Raw genomic sequence first — 21,252 nt, 5'->3', positions numbered from 1 at the left:
CGCCATATACAGCTATTACTAGCCTCCTTGACTTGAGGAGGGACCACTCTCCAGAACCATTCTCTGGCATCCACCATTACACTACGTGATCAGTGTGCACCCTTGGTGTCGCTGACATGACCCCATTTGATTCTGCAGGTATTATGGGTGGGTGTTATGCTTCTCTGATTTCTTTGGGCTTGTGATCACACCCTGCTGTTTGTACTAAACTCCTTTGCTTCTGCTCTGTGCCTTCCATTGACCGCTCCCATGATGAGGTATTGAGGCTCGGCTATACTAACCCAGCTACTTCATTTTTGGCCTGAATGTTAGTTCGGATCAGGACTTTGCCTGTTGGCTAAGGCTACTTTCACACTAGCGTTGTGTGACGTCCGTCCCAATGCGTCGTTTTGGAGAAAAAACGCATCCTGCAAAGTTGCCTGCAGGATGCGTTTTTTTTCCATAGACTTGTATTAGCCGACGCATTGCGACGTATGGCCACACATCGCATCCGTCGTGCGACGGATGGGTCGTGTTTTGGCAGACCGTCGGCACAAGAAAACATTGCATGTAACTTTTTTTGTGCGTCGTGTCCGCCATTTCCAACCGCGCATGCGCGGCCGGAACTCCGCCCCCTCCTCCAAGGACCTTACAATGGGGCAGCGGATGTGTTGTAAAATTGCATCCGCTGCCCCCGTTCTTCATTTTTTTCGCAGTTTGCGTCAGTACGTCGGGCCAACGCATGGCAACGGCCCTGTACCAACGCTAGTGTGAAAGTAGCCTTAGTTATTGGTTTTTCAGACTGGTTAATTGACTCTACACCTGGATCCTGACCTCGGTGTACTCCTGACAACACTGATGCCTTACCCTTTGGATACTTTTGTTTGGCACTTGTAGTTTTTCTTCTGCTTTTGACTACTGGCTGACACCTAAGGGTATGTGCAGACATCTTTTCTAGCTAGGTACACTCCATTACACACTTGAAAAAGCACTAAAGAAACGCTGAAAAGAATGAACATATGCACTGCAATGTAAAAAAGCAACTGCGAATATGTTCAGTCATTGGACATTTTTCAAAGACGCAAAGTAGTAAAATAAACAGTACACGTAGTACACATAACAGTACGTTAAAAAAAAAAAAAAAAGTCGTCTGGAAAGATATTGCAAAACCACTTTAACTAGATTTTAGGAAAAATACGCCAGTGTTCCTGAAGCATCTTCTGCTTCAAAAACTCTATGTAAAAGATGTCGTGTGCACATACCCTGTCTGAGTCCATCTTGCAATGATTCTGTCCTGTGGCCACCATCATGTCCTGTGCTCTATAATGGCCTGTGTATTGATGCCATTGCTGCATCCATCTGATAATTAGCGCATACTCTGGGGATTGCAGCCTAAGGATACCCTGCAGCAAAGTCCAACTCCTTCCAGGGTTAATGGTGGAAACCAGCCTTGCCTTAATCTCTACACACCAGTTTAGTCAACTTAAAACCTGTTAAAGCCACAAGGATCCACCATCTTGTTTAGTGAACACTTGACAGGATCCACTTTTGAGAAAGTTTCTGAACATGCCATTAATGTCTGAAGTGGGAATAACCATCCAAATACATGAAGGGCAAATATTAACATATGTAAACAATAAAGCTATTGATACAATAATAATAATCTTTATTTTTATATAGCGCTAACATATTCCGCAGCGCTTTACATTTTTTCACACATTATCATCACTGTCCCCGATGGGGCTCACAATCTAAATTCCCTATCAGTATATCTTTGGATACAACTTTTGAGGTAAAGGTACAGACCAATACAGACCAATACAGACCTGCATAGTGAATAAGCGCACAAGTTTTCAGGTAGGTCTTAAGAGTTGCAGCAATCTCCTACACCAAGCCTGATTACGGGTGTCAGCCGCATTGTGAGATGCCAGTCATACAATCTCGTGGTATATAAAGACAATATATGCACCAGATATTACACCCTTTTTATGGTTCTTGTCTTAATGGCAGACTTAACGTGAACCTGTCACCAGGTTTGGCCGATAACAGAGACGCGGCCATCACCTCTCACGGCTAAAATACAGCATTCTACAATGCTGTATATCAGCCCCCAACCCGACCTGTAAGAGAAAAATAAGTTTTATTATGCTCACGTGGGGGGTGGTCCACTAACGGGTGTTGCTGGTCTTGGTCCGCCCCCTCCCATCTTCTTACGATCCCCTTCTTCCTGCTTGTTTCCTATGGATAACACGTCTCCTCGACATCAACACTGGCTCCTCGGCACAGCGCTCCTGCGCATGCACACTTCTCTGCCCTGTCAAGGGTAGAGTAAAGTGCAGCAGTGCGCATGCGCCGGGGCAATTTGACCTCTCCCGTCACCTGCGTACTGCAGTACTTTGCTCTGCCCTCAACAGGTCAGTTAAGTACGCCAGCGCAAGAGCGTGGTGCCGAGGAGACGCCTTATCCACAAAAAGCAAGCTGGAGGGCGGCATTGCAAGAAGAAGGGAGGCACCGGACCAAGAAGAGTGACCCCCATTGGACAGGACTGCCCCGCAAGTGAGTATAACAAAAGGAATTTTTTTTCTCTTGCAGGTTGGGTTGGGGGCAGATATACAGCATTATAGAATACTGTATATCAGCCCTGAAAAGTGATGGCCGCATCTCATATCGGCCAAACCTGGTGACAGGTTCCCTTTAAGGCGTATTCACACTGGATGATTATCTTGACATAGTGTTGTTAAAAAATGCTCATGCAATTCTCTTACCTTGTATACAGGCTGCAGATCAACCGATTAACGAGCAAAACGCTCGTTCACCATGTGAAGTGATCTTTTATGTAGCACATATGATCACCATTGTCATCTGTGCATTTTCCTATGGAAAGAGGACTCACACCGGCGTGAACAATGGCAGACTATGTGTATGGCCAGTGTCACTCTTGCAAGTGCATTGCGAGAAACTCGCATCAACACCCGGCACTCAGGACCAGAGTGTGTGGCTGAATGTATTTCTATGTAGATGAACGCTTCAGTCCGAACTGCCGGTGGCAGTGCCGGGTATTGATACGAGAGACTAGCACAAGTTTCTCGCATTGCACTCGCAAGTGTGACATTGGCCTATGAGCGATTTACTATGGATCGCTCAGTACGTATCTTTTACTTTGGTCTGCCTGTGCAAACAGGTATTTAAACGACCTTTGATCGGTAAGAGATTACCAATTGGTGGGCATATTGAGCCACCAGTTGGTCGTAGTAAACGGATCCTTACCATCCTACAGTAGTGTTAGAGCACAAGCAGTGATATATTTATGTTACTGTAAAAGTCAGAAGGACGGTAAAACCTAGGATTTACCGGTCAATCTGGACATTCACCGAGGAAGCCACAGAGGCGAAACGGCGCTGTTGGGGTTACTGATGTGCGTGCAGGACAGGAAGCACAATAATGTAAGTTGCATAGGACGTTAGCCCATTATTATATAGCCAATACCAACGGATTTGTTTGCCATCTATGCAGGCTGTAGTAGTGATTAGAGCCGGGTAGGATATAGCTGATAGGAGATATTTTTCTCTTGTTACTGATAATTAGAGCTGTGTATGTTATAGTTGTTATTGGCAATTGTTTTACCTGCCGGCTATGTAGGCTGTGTTAGGCGGCTCTGCCATATATTTTTTGCACAGGACACTTTCCCAGACCTAAGCATACAGGTTAGAGATTTATGGGGCTGTGATAGCCTATATACTAATGAAATCTGTATGGTTTCCCCAGGAATAGTTACTAGATTCTTCTCTGAAATTAAGTATGTCCTTACCATTTAATATCCTGTATAGGTAAATAGGGTGCGTTTTGTGGCTTTAAATAATTAATAAGCTTAATCCTTTGTCCTGTTTGCTATCAGTATTTTATGAGTATCCTTGTCTTGTTTTTTATTATTGTCTTAATAAAGTGTATATGGTTTTATATTTGCTTATGCCTCTTCTTCACCTACAAATTTGTATGGTGGTTGTGAATAAGTATTGGTTTTGGAGGTGGCTAGCCCACTAGTGGATTGGGGTTATGTATATTATATATAAATGCAGTGAGTTTGTTAGAGCTATTGTCAATTAGTGGGTCTCCACCTTGGCTGATAGAGGGCGGTCCTCAGCTCGGGACCTCCACTATGGTGCCTATGTATCCTTATGGGGCATATGGACAGGGGCTGTCTCACAAAAGTGCCCTATAAAGGTGTATTCCCATACATACATTTACGGTATAGCCACAGGATAGTCCACCTTTGTAGCATAGATATAGGTGCCACCAATGGTACCCTCATCTGCCTTAAAAATGGGGCCCTGCTGTGCACTGCTGTCAGAGGAGAGGTGGTTGGAATTCACATTCAGATGAACAGGAATTCCAACCACCTCTCCACTGACAGTGGCACACCTCATAGCCCTGTTCTTGATGTAGAAGCAGGCCCCAGTGGTGGGACTCACATCTATTATACATTTATGGCTTTTCCTGTGTATATTCCATAAACTAACAAGCAGGGAATAGCCTCGTAACAAGGATATTTGTATTGAAGCCTCTTATTTTGGAATAAAACTTAGTAAAGTTTGCAAAAAAATTGTATGTATTAAAATGTTCGTCTATTGCATAATGATTATCGAATCACTGAATATTGTAGTAGCAGTGACAGTTTTAGAGATTTGTCCCTGCCAATATTTGTCCCTTTTCATTACTCCCAACAATTCAGACAGAAGTCCTATGATGCAGTGACTAAACACTTGTTTCCACCTATCCTGCTTCCCTTTTTCTTTTCCTCCTGCAAGGGTAGTGAGGAAAGTGACGCAAGAACTGATCCCATAGATTTATATGGGATCGTTCTTATTTATCAGGCACATCAGTTCTAGTGCTGAACCCTTCAAGGAGCCAGATCAGAAAAAACTACATGTTGCGTTTCTTGATCCTGATCACCTATTTTTCAGCAGAAACTGGTGGAAAAGCCTGATGACAATTGATTCTGCTTTTACATCGATTGTAGTAGGCTGAGACAAAAGAAAACTTATCTGGATGGCACGGGTGTATAGCAGCTCAGCCTAGCAAAGGGATAGAGGGACCAAGTCTTCTTCCTTTACTGGAACCCCTGGACAGAAGAAGGGAAAAATTGTACCGGCAAAGGACCAACCAGACATCTCAGAAATCAACTCTGTTGTATCTGCATTATAAAAAGCTATGTGGCTTCTCGAAACATCCACAAATATCCCAATTCTCATTGGTGAAACCACAAGATTAAGAATTGATAGGTTACATCCATAGTACACGTTGTTTTCTTGTTTACGGATCACTAAAAACCCATGATCGTTGCTCAGAATATGAGGTCCCTTTAGCGGCACCGAGTTTTTCAGAATACCAAGTATCCAGTTAGTTTTATGGCCAACATCCACCTCCCAGTAATGATCACCACTCTGAAACCCAGGCATTCCTAGTACATAAAGCCCGGGCTCAAAGAAAGTGTTTCTATATCTGGCCTGAAGAAAGGATGTGTATCTGACCTGTTTAAGATTTTGTGATACAAAGAGATTAGGGTTAGCACTGATGGGATTGAAGAATAGTGATTTTGACATTGGTTTTACAATATGCCGTATTCCTCTCCATTCCTGGACTTGGTATGGTGATATGTGAGTTATAGATGGTATACTGAATTTGGACATCTCCTTCAGTTGATCTTGGAGTTTCATCAAATGTTCTGTGGTCCCATTTAGCATTTCTCCTTTTTCCAATTTCACTAGAAAATCAGTAATGGCGGTGGACAAGCCTACCAATGAATGGACTTTTAATTCCAAATTTTTAACAGATGTTTCTACTGAATCCCCCTGTTTGGCAATACATGTTTCTTTTTCCTTTTCCAGATACTGGTGTAGGTGATGAAAGGATTTTTTAAGCCTTTCCCTATGGAGATTTGCAGTGAAACGTGTTGTGTACAGTTTTTTTTCATAGTCTTGAAACAGCTTCCATGCTGCCTCCTGCAGGTATGTTTGTTTGTGCAAAACTTGGGTGTCTTCATCTTCTTGAAGGGCAAGGCATGATGGATTCTATGGAGAGGACATAAGTCAGGTTCTTAGCTTATTTACCAGATGTTACTTCCACAATTAAGACACTATGAGTTCATTGTTCACCCCAGTCTTGAAATGTGCTGAAGTTCCTTATTCATGAAGAGGAGCACGCCTTTTCATGAATGAGGAGTGTTGGATGAGTGGTGTACACCTTCAGTGGGTACGGAAAGTATTCAGATCCCTGTACATTTTTCACTCTTTGTTTCATTGCAGCCATTTGGTTCATTTTTTGACATTAATGTACACTCTACACCCCATCTTGACTGAAAAAAACTGAAATGTAGAAATTTTTGCAAATTTAATAAAAAAGAAAAACTTAAATATTACAAGGTCATAAGTGTTCATACCCTTTGCCTAGACATCATATTTAAGTCACATGCTGTCCATTTCCTTGTGATCCTCCTTGAGATGGTTCTACTATGTCAGGCAGCACGGTGGCGCAGTGGTTAGCACAGCAGCCTTGCAGCGCTGGAGTCCTGGGTTCAAGCCCCACTAAGGACAAAGAGTTTGTGTGTTTTATAGGCTGAACTGGATTTTATAGGCTGAACTGGATGGACAAATGTCTTTTTTCGGCCTTACTAACTATGTTACTATGTTACTCCGTCATTGGAGGCCAGCTCTGTTTACTTAAACTGATAGGACTTGATTTGGAAAGGCACACACCTGTCTATATTAGACCTCACAGCTCACAGTGCCTGTCAGACCAAATGAGAATCATGAGGTCAAAGGAACTGGCCAAGGAGCTTAAGAGGCAGAATTGTGGCAAGGCACAGATCTGGCCAAGGTTACAACAAAATTTCTACAGTACTCAAGGTTCCTAAGAGCACAGTGGCCTTCATAATCCTTAAATGGAAGAAGTTTGGGACCTCCGGAAGTCTACCTAGATCTGGCCGTCCAGCAAAACTGAGCAATTGTGGGAGAAGAGCCTTGGCGAGAGGTAAAGAACAACCCCAAGATCACTTTGGCTGAGCTCCAGAGATGCAGTAGGGAGATGGGAGAAAGTTCCACAAAGTAAACTATCACTGCAGCCCTCCACCAGTTGGGCCTTTATGGCAGAGTGGCCCGACGGAAGCCTCTCAACAGTGCAAGACATATGAAAGCTCGCATAGAGTTTGCTAAAAAACACATGAAAGACTCTCAAACTATGAGAAATAAGATTCTCTGGTCTGATGAGACGAAGATGAACCTTTTTGCTGATAATTCTAAGTGGTATGTGTGGAGAAAACCAGGCACTGCTCATCATCTGCCCATACAATCCCAACAGTGAAACATGGCAGCATCATGCTATGGGATTGTTTTCAGCTGCAGGGACAGGACGACTGGTTGTCATTGAAGGAAACATGAATGTGGCTAAGTACAGAGATATCTTGGATGAAAACCTCTTCCAGAGTGCTCTGGACCTCAGACTTGGCCGAAGGTTCACCTTCCAACAAGACAATGACCCTCACACAGCTAAAATAACAAACAAGTGGCTTCAGAACAACTCTGTGACCATTCTTGACGGGCCCAGCCAGAGCGCTGACCTAAACCCAATTGAGCATCTCTGGAGAGACCTGAAAATGGCTGTCCACCAATGTTCACCATCCAACCTGATGGAACTGGAAAGGATCTACACGGAAGAATGGCAGAAGATCCTCAAATCCAGGTGTGAGGTGTGAAACTTGCTGCATCATTGCCAAGAAGACTCATGGCTGTACTAGCTCAAAGGGTTGCTTCTACATAATACTGAGCAAAAGGGTCTGAATACTTAAAACCCTGTGATATTTCAGTTTTTCTTTTTTATTAAACTTGCAAAATTAATACATTTCTGTTTTTTTTAATCAAGATTGGGTGCAGAATGTACATTAACCCCTTCATGACCAGGGGATTTTTCGTTTTTCCGTGTTCGTTTTTCGCTCCCCTCCTTCCCAGAGCCATAACTTTTTTATTTTTCTGTCAATTTGGCCATGTGAGGGCTTATTTTTTGCGGGACGAGTTGTACTTTTGAACGACATCATTGGTTTTAGCATGTCGTGTACTAGAAAACGGGAAAAAAATTCCAAGTGCGGTGAAATTGCAAAAAAAGTGCAATCCCACATTGGTTTTTTGTTTGGCTTTTTTGCTAGGTTCACTAAATGCTAAAACTGACCTGCCATTATGATTCTCCAGGTCAGTACGAGTTCATAAAATTCCAAACTTTGCTAAAAAAAAAAAAAAAAATTGCGCCATTTTCCTATACTCGTGGCATCTCCATTTTTCATGATATGGGGTCGGTTGAGGGCTTATTTTTTGCGTGCCGAGATGACGTTTTTAATGATAGCATTTCGGTGCAGATACGTTCTTTTGATCGCCCGTTATTGCATTTTAATGCAATGTCGCGGCGACCAAAAAAACGTAATTCTGGCGTTTCGAATTTTTTTCCCGCTACGCTGTTTAGCGATCAGGTTAATACTTTTTTTTAATTGATAGATCGGGCGATTCTGAGCTCGGCGATACCAAATATGCGTAGATTTGATTTTTTTTTATTTTGATTGGGGCGAAAGGGGGGTGATTTAAACTTTTATGTTTTTTTTATTTTTTTCACATTTTTTTAAACTTTTTTTTTTAACTTTTGCCATGCTTCAATAGCCTCCATGGGAGGCTAGAAGCAGGCACAACGCGATCGGCTCTGCTACATAGCAGCGATCTGCTGATCGCTGCTATGTAGCAGAAATGGAGGTGTGCTGTGAGCGCCGACCACAGGGTGGCGCTCACAGCCACCGGTCATCAGTAACCATAGAGGTCTCTGGGACCTCTATGGTTACAATATACAAGCATCGCCGACCCCCGATCATGTGACGGGGGTCGGCGATGACGTCATTTCCGGCCGCCCGGCCGGAAGCGGTAGTTAAATGCCGCTGTCTGCGTTTGACAGCGGCATTTAACTAGTTAATAGGTGCGGGCAGATCGCGATTCTGCCCGCGCCTATTACGGGCACATGTCAGCTGTTCAAAACAGCTGACATGTCCCGGCCTTGATGCGGACTCACCGCGGAGCCCTGCATCAAAGCAGGGGAGCCGGCATCGGACGGTATAGTACGTCCGATGCCGGTAAGGGGTTAATGAGAAAAAAATTAACTTTTTTGAGTTTACCAAATGGCTGCAATGAAACAAAGAGTGAAAAATTTAAAGGGTTATGAATACTTTCTGTACCAAGTGTATGTGTGTGTCCTGCCACTAATCCAACTTCATTTTTTTTTTTAATCAAGTACTTTCTATTAAAGCATACATCCAAAATGTCATACAGTCTGACACAAACTCCAGTCAGATACCAAAACTATGGTGCAAAGCAGATTGATACATTTTCATTTAGCATGAACTAGCCCCTTTACTCAGACCTGCATTCATCATCCATACCAGGGTCCTGTAAACTCTATAGAGTAAATATAGCTGTGACACCCTTTTAGCCTCACTTAAAGAAACTTTGGGAATATATTGTAATATGGACTCCCACTGAGACTCCGATAAAGGACCCAGATCTGCCATCCATTTTTCCCTCAACATTAACGGATGTCTCAGTAAAAAAGTGTCCAACAGGCCCCTGTACATCAAGTTGACGAACCTCCTCGAATTCCTCCAAGGTCCTATGAGATTCAACAAACTATCTGACTGCAAAATCACACGTGATACTTCGTTTTGTTTAATTAGGGCATGTCTCAGCTGTAGATACTGGAAAAACATCTGGCTCAAAGGAAACTCATTCCTGAGCATTTCAAACGTTTTAATAACACCACCATCGAACAACTAAGACAGAAACCAAATGCCAATACGCCTCCTCTGACCAAACCCCTGAAATCTCATGAACTCCGTCATTCAAGGGTCAAACCAAATTGACGCATATAGCGTAAATTCTGTCACCCCCCTCCACTGTTTAATTTTCTGCCAAACTTTCCCCATCATAACTATGGTTGGGAATTTTTCTGGGTTCAATCAAAATCTACCCACGTACAAACTAGCTAACATTGGACCCTTCCCCACTATATATTCAGTGATTATCCCAGCTGATGTATTTTGGCTAGATTCTCCCCAGCCCACCATATGTTGACATTGAGACGCTATATAGTATTGTAAGGGAGCGACAAACCACCCTCGTCCTTTGATCTCTACAGATGCTCTAATTTGATGTGTGCCCGTCCACCCTTCCAAATCAAATCCCTAAATAGAGTATTCTATAAAATTTTCTCTGTGCCAACCATACTGGAGCATTATGCAGTATATAGAGAAGCTGAGGCATAAGTATAATTTTGATTAGATTGACTCTACCTGCCACCGACAGAAATCCAACTTCATTTTGAAGAAAAATCTGGCACTCAAAAATCAGCATCAGGTTATATTTATTTGAAGTATAACAATCCCAATGGTTATGTTACGTTTTGGTCTTGACTCAGATCTTATTCAGACGGATTGTAATTTTGATAAGGGACCCAACAGACTTGGCATTGCATAAGTAGTAATAGTGAGAAAGAAATGCCCAGAAGAAAGCGAGTTGTGCTGAAAGGCTATGTGCACACGTAGTGAGGGTCCCTGCGGGTTCTCCCGCAGCGTATTTGATAAATCTGCAGGGCAAAACCGCTGTGGTTATCCCTGCAGATTTATCACGTTTTGTCCTGCGGCTTCCGCTGCGGGATTTACTCCTACTATTGATGCTGGATATGCAGCATCAATAGTAATGTTAAAAATAAAAAAAAAATGGTTATATTCACCCTCTGGTGCTGCAGGCGGCGGTCCGGTTCCAAAGATGCTGTGCGAGAAGGACCTTCGTGACGTCACGGTCATGTGACCGCGACGTCACCGCAGGTCCTTCTCGCATAGCAAACCTGAGACCGGACGGCCACGTGCAGCGCTGAGAGTTGAGTATATCATTATTTTTTATTTTAATTCTTTTTTTAACCACAAATATGGTTCCCGGGGCCTGGAGGAGAGTTTCCTCTCCTCCACCCCAGGTACCACCCGCACATTATCCGCTTACTTCCCGCAGGGTGGGCACAGCCCCATGCGGGAAGTAAGCGCATCAATGCATTTCTATGTGTGCAGAATCGCTGCGATTCTGCACAAAGACGTGACATGCTGCGGGTTGTAAACCGCTGCATTTCTGCACGTTTTTTCCCGCAGCATGTGCACAGCGGTTTGCGGTTTCCCATTGGTTTACATGTTTACTGTAAACGCAATGGAAACTGCTGCGGACCCGCAGCATCAAAATCGCTGCGGTTCTGCGGTAAAAACCGCAACGTGTGCACATAGCCAAATAGTTCGGGGCCTAGGTCTGAAGAAGGTCTGAGTCAAGACCAAAACGTAAGATAACCATTGGGATTGTTATACTTCAAATAAATATAACTTGATGCTGATTTTTGAGTGCCAGATTTTTCTTTCTTTGTGCACACAATTGTGGACTACAGCATGACGTGTCTCATAATAGACTAATCCAACTTCAGTACCTACCGGAGTAAGCTATTTGGCTTAGCGAACGCTGCCGCTAGTCATGCATTTTATGAACAGCAGTTGATATGCCCTCGTCCTGATAGCTCAAACCAATTTGTTGGAGTTGGGGGAATATGGCGGAGAATGCCAAGAGTAGCAAAATTTTAGCACCAAAATTATGCAACTTTTCAAAGCTTTGTATGCCTAATAATATCATAATATATAAATATCTTAGTGTGGTATATAGCTTTTTTTATGTGAAGCTGAACACTCAACGAGTACTGCTTCTAAACCCCATTAGTCCTCCCCTATGGCTCATAGCGGAGGTCCCAAATAAAGAAGCTCCCTCTACAATTTCCATATGCATTAATAGGGCATATAAAACGTGGTTTTCTTCATTGAAAAACCTTTTTAACTTCGACATAAAAGAAATGTTAATCTTTCCAAGGAGAAGGGATTTTCTCTGTACAGTACAGCCCAAAAGTTTGGACACATCTTCTCATTTAAAGATTTTTCTGTATTTTCATGACTATGAAAATTGTTAATTCACGCTAGGTTCTTCAAGTAGCCACCTTTTGCTTTGATGACTGCTTTGCACACTCTTGGCATTCTCTTGATGAGCTTCAAGAGGTAGTCACCGGGAATGGTCTTCCAGCAATCTTGAAGGAGTTCCCAGAGATGCTTAGCATTTGTTGGCCTTTTTGCTTTCACTCTGCGGTCCAGCTCACCCCAAACCATCTCAATTGGGTTCAGGTCTGGTGACTGTGGAGGCCATGTCATCTGGCGTAGCACCCCATCACTCTCCTTCTTGGTCAAATAGCCCTTACACAGCCTGGAGGTGTGTTTGGGGTCATTGTCCTGTTGAAAAATAAATGATGGTCCAACTAAGCACAAACCGGATGGAATAGCATGCCGCTGCAAGATGCTGTGGTAGCCATGCTGGTTCAGTATGCCTTCAATTTTGAATAAATCCACAACAGTGTCACCAGCAAAGCACCCCACACCATCACACCTCCTCCTCCATGCTTCACGGTGGGAACCAGGCATGTAGAGTCCATCCGTTCACCTTTTCTGCGTCGTACAAAGACACGGTGGTTCGAACCAAAGATCTCAAATTTGGACTCATCAGACCAAAGCACAGATTTCTACTGGTCTAATGTCCATTCATTGTGTTCTTTAGCCCAAACAAGTCTCTTCTGCTTGTTGCCGGTCCTTAGCAGTGGTTTCCTAGCAGCTATTTTACCATGAAGGTCTGCTGCACAAAGTCTCCTCTTAACAGTTGTTGTAGAGATGTGTCTGCTGCTAGAACTCTGTGTGGCATTGACCTTTTCTCTAATCTGAGCTGCTGTTAACCTGCTATTTCTGAGGCTGGTGACTCAGATAAACGTATCCTCAGAAGCAGAGGTGACTCTTGGTCTTCCTTTCCTAGGGCGGTCCTCATGTGAGCCAGTTTCTTTGTAGTGCTTGATGGGTTTTGCCACTGCACTTGGGGACACTTTCAAAGTTTTCCCAATTTTGCGCTGACTGACCTTCATTTTTTAAAGTAATGATGGCCACTCGTTTTTCTTTACTTAGCTGCTTTTTTCTTGCCATAATACAAATTCTAACAGTCTATTCAGTAGGACTATCAGCTGTGTATCCACTAGACTTCTGCACAACACAACTGATGGTCCCAACCCCATTTATAAGGCAAGAAATCCCACTTATTAAACCTGACAGGGCACACCTGTGAAGTGAAAACCATTTCCGGTGACTACCTCTTGAAGCTCATCAAGAGAATGCCAAGAGTGTGCAAAGCAGTCATCAAAGCAAAAGGTGGGTACTTTGAAGAACCTAGAATATAAGACATATTTTCAGTTGTTTCACACTTTTTTGTTAAGTATACAATTCCACATGTGTTAATTCATAGTTTCGATGCCTTCAGTGTGGATTTACAATTGTCATAGTCATGAAAATACAGAAAAATCTTTAAATGAGAAGTTGTGTCTAAAGTTTTGGTCTGTACTGTATATGTGGATAATCATCCTGTTAAGCGGCAAAGCTCCATCTCCTTGACCAAATCTTGAGCACTACATGTCATAAATTTTTAACTATGATAATAAGTAGTATTGGGAGATGTGACTCTTCTATCAAATAGATTTAGTAGTTAGCATGGTTAACATATGCAGCAAATGATAATCAAAAGAGGTGTAAGCCGAAGCTCCGGGGCTCCAATGAAAAATCTGTAATAGGACTCCCACTTACTTCTACCATTTATAATACGTGGAAGAGGTATCTTTGGGCTTTCTTAGGCCACAAAGCCTGAGTGCAACTTTAACCTCTCCATTCAATGTAGGAACACCCATGACACTAAGAAAGCCGTAGTAGCTGACAATACCATCTCTTTTTCCTCCTTCGGTGGATTATCTTGATAACTTGCAAGTGGTGCAACGCTTGCATCTTCTTCTCCATGTGCCGTACTGCATACTATGGTGAAGTTGTTTTCTCCCTAAAATAAGCACAAAGTATATAGTATTTCACCCCTGAAAAAGGCAGCGTCAAAACGTGTGTTGGGGCTGACGCCATTACAGTGTTATAGGCACATTCTGGAACAAGTTCATTTTTGTACTTTATGTAATCAGGTTTAGTGCAAATCATGCTACATGGCACTAGGCTCTTTATCTTCTTCTGGATCATTACTATATTTATTCAGTCTGTGTGTTATACCCTGATCCACATGTTTCTATACAAATAATGTATAAATGTTGGACTGACACTTGTTCACCTACTATACCACTTGGTATATTATGAATATGCAGGTACTTATATGACATTTTGCAATTTCATCATTGTGCATTTATATCCCATTCCTGTAAATTATTTGCACCGCACATCACATATTGTATTATATTGCCTGTATTTACTATCTCTACCAAGTGATCTCTTTTCCCATTGTGGTTCTGTTTTTAAAATCCCGTATTTTTAATTTTAATTATAAAGTTGATCTAATAAAAAAAATGTATGTTTTCATTTAAGTGCTTTTGAACTCAATTCTTCATAGGTTTACACTAAACAAGCATGTGGTAGCTGACAATACCATCTCTTTTTGCCCCTTAAGTGGATTATCTTGATGACTTGTCTGAAGTGGTGCAACGCTTGCATCTTCTTCTCCATTTGTCATACTGCATGCAATGGTGAAGTTGTTTTCTGCCTAAAATAAAAACAAAGTATATAGTATCACTTTATATAAATTCATATCTGACCATTAAGATTTGTGGTACTTGAAAGAGTAATTGACAATATGTAGTTTATTTCATGTACATACATACACAAAATATATAAATAGTAAGGTGCATGTAACTAAAGTGTCAAGTGTGAAGCATATAAACCAATCAATAAACAAATATCTCATATGAGACATATAGATGTATGTATGTGACTGCACCCAATATGAAAGGATTCTTAAACTACCAATATGACATCCAAAAGCTAGAGATACAAATACAACCTGATAGATGAAGTGTCTGGGATATCCCCACTCGTTTCGCTGCTCAAGTTAGCTTCATCAGGGGAAATGTTAGAAGAGGGTATGTATGAGGGCATCATAATTACATGCTTCGATGCTTTGTGTATTCCCCCACTACTTACTTCACGCATGCGCAGGTAAATGATAAATGTTTTTTAGGTCATCTAATCACCGGCAAAACATAGTGCACATGCACAAATATATGTGCACAGGAAAATCAGGCGGAATCTGTAACATTATTCAGTTAGAAATGGGGTACGAATGCCGCAATTATCTATGATGTTACATCAAATATGAACATGCGCAACAATGGAATTACACTTATTTGATATATGGTTTGTTGATACATATCATTCAAGAAAAAGGACATTGTATATTCATAGCCAATTGAAGTGTATAAATATTAGAACAAAAGGAATCACACTTTCTAAAAATACCAAATATGTGAATAAAGAGGAAAAATCATAGATTCAAATATATCGAGAAGTCTATAGATATAAAATGTCACATTATTTACCAAGTATAGAAGTATTTATAATATTATTATTATTATTATTATTCATTTTTATAGCGCCATTTATTCCATGGCGCTTTACATGTGAATGGGGCAAATATAGACAAGTACAATAAACATGAGTAGAACAAGGCACACACAAGTACAGGAGGAGAGAGGACCCTGCCCGCGAGGGCTCACAGTCTACAGGGGATGGGTGAGGATACACTAGGTGAGGGTAGAGCTGGTCATGTGGCGCTTCAGTAGACTGGGTATCACTGCAGGTTGTAGGCTTGTCGGAAGAGGTGGGTCTTCAGGTTCCTTTTGAAGGTTTCCGTGGTAGGTGAGAGCCTGATGTGTTGGGGTAGAGAGTTCCAGAGTATGGGGGAAGCACGGGAGAAGTCTTGGATGTGGTTGTGGGAGGAAGAAATGAGAGAGGAGTAGAGTAGGAGATCATGAGATGATCGAAGGTTGCGTGTAGGTAGGTAGCGGGAGACCATGTCACAGATGTATGGAGGAGTCAGATTGTGAATGGCTGTGTATGTCATTGTTAGTGTTTTGAACTGTAGCCTCTGGGCAATAGGAAGCCAGTGAAGGGCCTGGCAGAGAGGAGAGGCTGGGGAATAACGGGGAGACAGGTGGATTAGTCGGGCAGCAGAGTTTAGGATGGATTGGAGTGGTGCCAGAGTGCTAGAAGGGAGGCCAGAGAGTAGGAGGTTGCAGAAGTCAAGGCGGGAGATGATAAGGGCATGTACTAGTGTTTTTGTGGTTTCATGGTCAAGGAATGTACGGATCCGGGAAATGTTTTTGAGTTGGAATCGGCAAGAGGAGACAAGGGCTTGGATATGTGGCTTGAAAGAGAGGGTAGAGTCAAGGATCACCCTGAGGCACCGAGCGTGCGGGACCGGGGAAAGTGAGCAGCCATTGACATTGATGGATAGGTCGGGTGGAGGGGTAGAGTGAGGTGGGGGAAAGATGATAAATTCTGTTTTGTCCATGTTCAGTTTTAGAAAACGAGCGGAAAAGAAGGATGAAATAGCAGACAGATATTGCGGGATTTTGGTCAGTAAGGAAGTGAGGTCGGGTCCAGATAGGTAGATCTGCGTGTCATCAGTGTAGAGATGATATTGTAAACCGTGGGATTCTATGAGCTGTCCCAGGCCGAAGGTGTAGATGGAGAAGAGTAGGGGTCCTAGAACTGAGCCTTGGGGAACACCAACAGACAGGGGGCGAGATGAGGAGGTGGTGTGGGAGAGGGAGACACTGAATGTCCGGTCTGTTAGATATGATGAGATCCAGGATAGGGCCAAGTCTGTGATGCCAAGAGATGAGAGGATCTGTAACAGGAGGGAGTGGTCCACAGTGTCGAAGGCAGAAGACAGGTCCAGGAGGAGGAGGACAGAGTAGTGTCGCTTGCTCTTGGCGGTTAGTAGGTCGTTGGTCACTTTAGTTAGGGCAGTTTCAGTTGAGTGATGTGTTCGGAAGCCAGATTGTAACCGGTCAAAGAGGGAGCAGGAGGAGAGGTGGGAGGACAGTTCAAGATGGACATGTTGTTCCAGTAGTTTTGAGGCATAAGGGAGAAGGGATATTGGGCGATAGCTGGACACAGAGGATGGGTCGAGGGAGGGTTTTTTGAGGATAGGTGTGATTGATGCATGTTTGAAGGATGAGGGGAAGACACCGTTTGTAAGTGAGAGGTTGAAGAGTTGTGTTAAGGTTGGGATGAAGACTTTTGCGAGGTTAGGGATGAGGTGGGATTGGAGCGGGTCAAGAGTGCAAGTGGTGAGATGTGATCTTGATAGAAGGAGGGAGAGCTGATCGTCTGTCATGGTGGAGAAGCTGGCTTTGGAACAGGGCTGAGAAGATAATATAATTTTGTAGATATATGCATACCACATGGTGTAGTTGATATAGATATATAGATGTAGAGTTGGCACATATAAAAAAAACAAAACAGTTCACAGTGATATGCCCTGATAAATATACGCCATTGGCCAGTAAACCAATCATTGTATGGTAAGATGAAAGCATGCATGTACGAATTTTGAATTAGATATTCCTCCCCTATGGGATTCATATAGAAAATCATGCAAAACCATTGCTGTTTTTTACGGGCATACCTCGCCATAGAGGAATCAGAAGATCATGGCGTCTGGCTACACGTGCACCTGTACTGGTTGGATCTGCTTTGCCTTTCAGTTAGCTGTACAGATTTCTCTTGCTCTGCCGTTGCAAGGGTTTAACAGTTGTTTGTCTCCTAGAGCTCTTCATCCTGAGTTATCTCAGCTGTTGTGGTTTCTCCACTGCCCTCTGGTATAAATACTCACCACTTAAGGTACCGTCACACTGGACGATATCGCTAGCGATCCGTGACGTTGCAGTGTCCTGGCTAGCAATATCGTCCAGTGTGACACGCAGCAGCGATCAGGCCCCTGCTGTGATATCGCTGGTCGGGGCAGAAAGTCCAGAACTTTGTTTCGTCGCTGGACGTCCCGCTGACATCGCTGAATCGGCGTGTGTGACGCCGATTCAGCGATGTCTTCGCTGGTAACCAGGGTAAATATCGGGTTACTAAGCGCAGGGCCGCACTTAGTAACCCGATGTTTACCCTGGTTACCATCGTTATAGTAAAAAAAACAACCACTACATACTTACCTACCGCTGTCTGTCCCCAGCGCTCTGCTTCTCTGCTCTGGCTGTGAGCGCCGGGCAGCCGGAAAGCACAGCGGTGACGTCACCGCTCTGCTTTCCGGCCGCTGTGCTCACAGCCAGAGCAGAGAAGCAGAGCGCCGGGGACAGACAGCGGTAGGTAAGTATGTAGTGGTTGTTTTTTTTACTTTAACGATGGTAACCAGGGTAAACATCGGGTTACTAAGCGCGGCCCTGCGCTTAGTAACCCGATGTTTACCCTGGTTACCCGGGGACTTCGGGATCGTTGGTCGCTGGAGAGCTGTCTGTGTGACAGCTCTCCAGCGACCAAACAGCGACGCTGTAGCGATCCGGATCGTTGTCGGTATCGCTGCAGCGTCGCTTAGTGTGACGGTACCTTTAGTTTGAGTAGTTGAGAGTTTGGAGGTGTGAGCTGTGTGAAGAGAGGTCTAGGAGTAGTCTCTGGAGATATCTGTTTGGAAGTTTGAGTGTCTTCCTTTACCTTATCTCCTATTTGTTTTGACTCACGTTTCCCTTGCCCTTTCTATAGGCTGGGAGCACCTATAGTGATTTCTGTTTTTTTTTTATATTTGTCAGTTTCCCCTTGTGCCTTTATGTTAGGCCTCTTTCACACTTCAGTTATTTGGCATCAGTCTAAAACCGCCATTTTCCTCAAATAACGGATCCGTCATTTTTTTTTGACGGATCCGTTATTTTCCCATAGACTTGCATTAGTGACGGATTGTGACGGATGGTCGTCCGTTCCATCCGCCATGCGACGGATCCGTCGAAATTTGGCGGACGTTTTCTGAAAATAGACGGACATTGAAACGTTTTTTGTCACTGCCGAAATGGCGGATCGCGACGGATCCGTCGCGTCCGCCATTCCATAGAATGGCCGCCTATGGGCGACGGATCCGCCGCAACAGTTTTTTCGGCGGATCCGTCGCCCCAATCCGTTTTTTCAATTGCGCATGCTCCAAAAAGTAGATACTTCTCCCAGACAACCCCCAAGTAACGGATCCGTCAAAAAAACGGATCCGTTAGAACCGTTTTCGCAACAATTGTGACGGATCCGTCAATCCGTCACTATGTCGGTAGTGACTGACGCCAAAAGACTGAAGTGTGAAAGAGGCCTTAGAGTAGGACTAGCATTCCTGCTGCCCTATGCACTAGTCAGGGTCGTTCTCAGGATAAGACAGAGATAAGGACGTGATCGCCGCAGGGGATGAAGTAACCCATCTAGGGATGCTAGGGAGCTTAGGGTTGTTCAGGGAAAGTGTCAGGGGTTCACCCTAATCTTTCACTTGTGGCAGAGCTCCCCTATATGAAGACCATTATAATATTTGGTGAGCTATGTATGACCCTTTATACTTTATGGAGGGCTATGTGGGGAACATTTTACTGTATGTAAGCAGTTATATACTGTAAAGGTTTGTGTGTGGTCCACCATACTGTGTGGGTGCCTTTATACTGTTTTGAGGGGTAGTAGAGGCTATTATACAGTGTGGAGCCATTATACTGTATGTAGGCCTATGGAGAGCTGTGTGGGGGATCATACTGTGTTGGGGTCACCATACTTTGCTGAGAGAGTTGAGATGGGGTACAGTAGGGTCATCATACTGTGCATGTAGAGTGTACTGTGGAAGAATTCACTGTGGGAGTATCCTACTGTGTTTGGAGGGGGCACTTCTGTTGGCATCATTGGGTTCAATTAAAGGGAACCTAGGCTTAAGTAGGAGGAAAATTACACACTGCAAAGTTGCGAGTTATACTCTTTTGTGACCCCACCGACTATTATTCATTTTTTTTTGTTGGGGTAGTGGCACCTAATTAAAACTTCTGATATGGGGCCCAATGATTTCTATGTATGCCCCTGCTAGTTAGTGTACAATGGTGACCGATCTGGAGATCTTCAATAAGCCCCTAGTTGTCATGAAACTCAATCAGCACCCTAAGTCATGTCAGAGAGGTGATGATTTGGTAATGCAAGCAATGCTCTGTTTGGATACTAAAATGCTGTGGTTGCTATTGGCCACAACATATACAGGTTTAACAATCTGGGATTTGAATTACTACTGGTGACGCTTGCTGCAATAACCTGAATCAGACATATGAAGCTGTAACATACTGATACTACTTCCGGCAGTGCCATTTACTGTATATTATGGATGTTGGCAAGGGTTAATAATTTCATGTAACCTCTGTACACTCCTCTAGGGTAAAATATTACACAACTTCAATGGAATCCAATGGTCTGTCTATGAACTAGATCAGTGGTGGAGAACCTCAGGCCCCAGGGCCATTTACGGCCCTCACTGACCTTTTATCAGGCTCCTGGGCAGATTCCCAGGGACTGCATTCTTGGGCAGGGAGCTGTATTTTGATTACAACCAGCTCATTAATTTCTTCTTGCTCTGTTAGCACACACAGTTTTCAGTACTGAACACTAAAGGGCATGCAATGAAAGATTACGCCTTGAAACCAGTGCCAGAATCAGGATGCACTTTGTGGGCGGAGTTTGCACGGCCCCCGAAGGATGGTATAAATATCCAAATAGCCGTTGGCATAAAAGATTCCACACCCCTGAACTAGATGGAATTTTTTCTACTGATGACATATACCCATGACCTGCCATCACAGAAGGATTTCAACTACACCGGATTGTCTATGATTAATCTATAAAAACTCTCATAGTGCCTCCTGGATTTAGCTTCTTTGGAACACTGCCAGGGGAGTCATTTGAAACCAGATTTGGTGATCTGCCAAGTCACAATGTGTAACATTCAATGTGAGACTGGATACACACAGACACTATTCATGGGAGACGCCTGAAACTAAATTCTTTTTTTTTAAAGAAAAGTGAGACCACTTTCTTATATACTTTTATTTTCTTAATATTTTAAAGATCTATACTTGTTGAATCTGGACTGAACATTCTTGTTCACTTGAGGGTTTGTTATAACTTTTACAGCGTAAGCAATCCTCTGTGAGCTAAACACACAGTTGATAGCAGTAGCGTAGCTGCCTGGAAGTAAGAGGGTGCGGTCGTTCCATGCCCCTGACTTGGAGGGGCCCAGCCAGAGTGACTGCCACCTTTAA

General features: G+C 43.4%; 1 protein-coding gene across 2 annotated transcripts in view; it reads right to left on the bottom strand.

Moving 5' to 3' along the window:
• Positions 1-21,252, bottom strand: part of LOC138664712 (E3 ubiquitin-protein ligase TRIM21-like) — a 37,563-nt gene that overhangs the window by 506 nt on the left and 15,805 nt on the right. For both annotated transcript variants that reach the window (XM_069751646.1, XM_069751647.1), the window contains 3 exons: positions 14,580-14,693; positions 13,881-13,991; positions 1-6,047 (listed from right to left, as the gene is read on the bottom strand). The exon at positions 1-6,047 is cut by the window's left edge and continues 506 nt beyond it. In XM_069751646.1, the coding sequence (XP_069607747.1) occupies positions 5,052-6,047; positions 13,881-13,991; positions 14,580-14,693 (1,221 nt within the window). In that variant the 3' untranslated portion in view covers positions 1-5,051. The remainder of the gene's footprint in view (positions 6,048-13,880; positions 13,992-14,579; positions 14,694-21,252) is intronic.

Source organism: Ranitomeya imitator, chromosome 2, assembly GCF_032444005.1.
Source record: "Ranitomeya imitator isolate aRanImi1 chromosome 2, aRanImi1.pri, whole genome shotgun sequence".
Lineage (NCBI taxonomy): Eukaryota > Metazoa > Chordata > Amphibia > Anura > Dendrobatidae > Ranitomeya > Ranitomeya imitator.
Note: the sequence above shows the minus strand (reverse complement) of the source record. Positions and strands in the feature narration are given on the sequence as shown.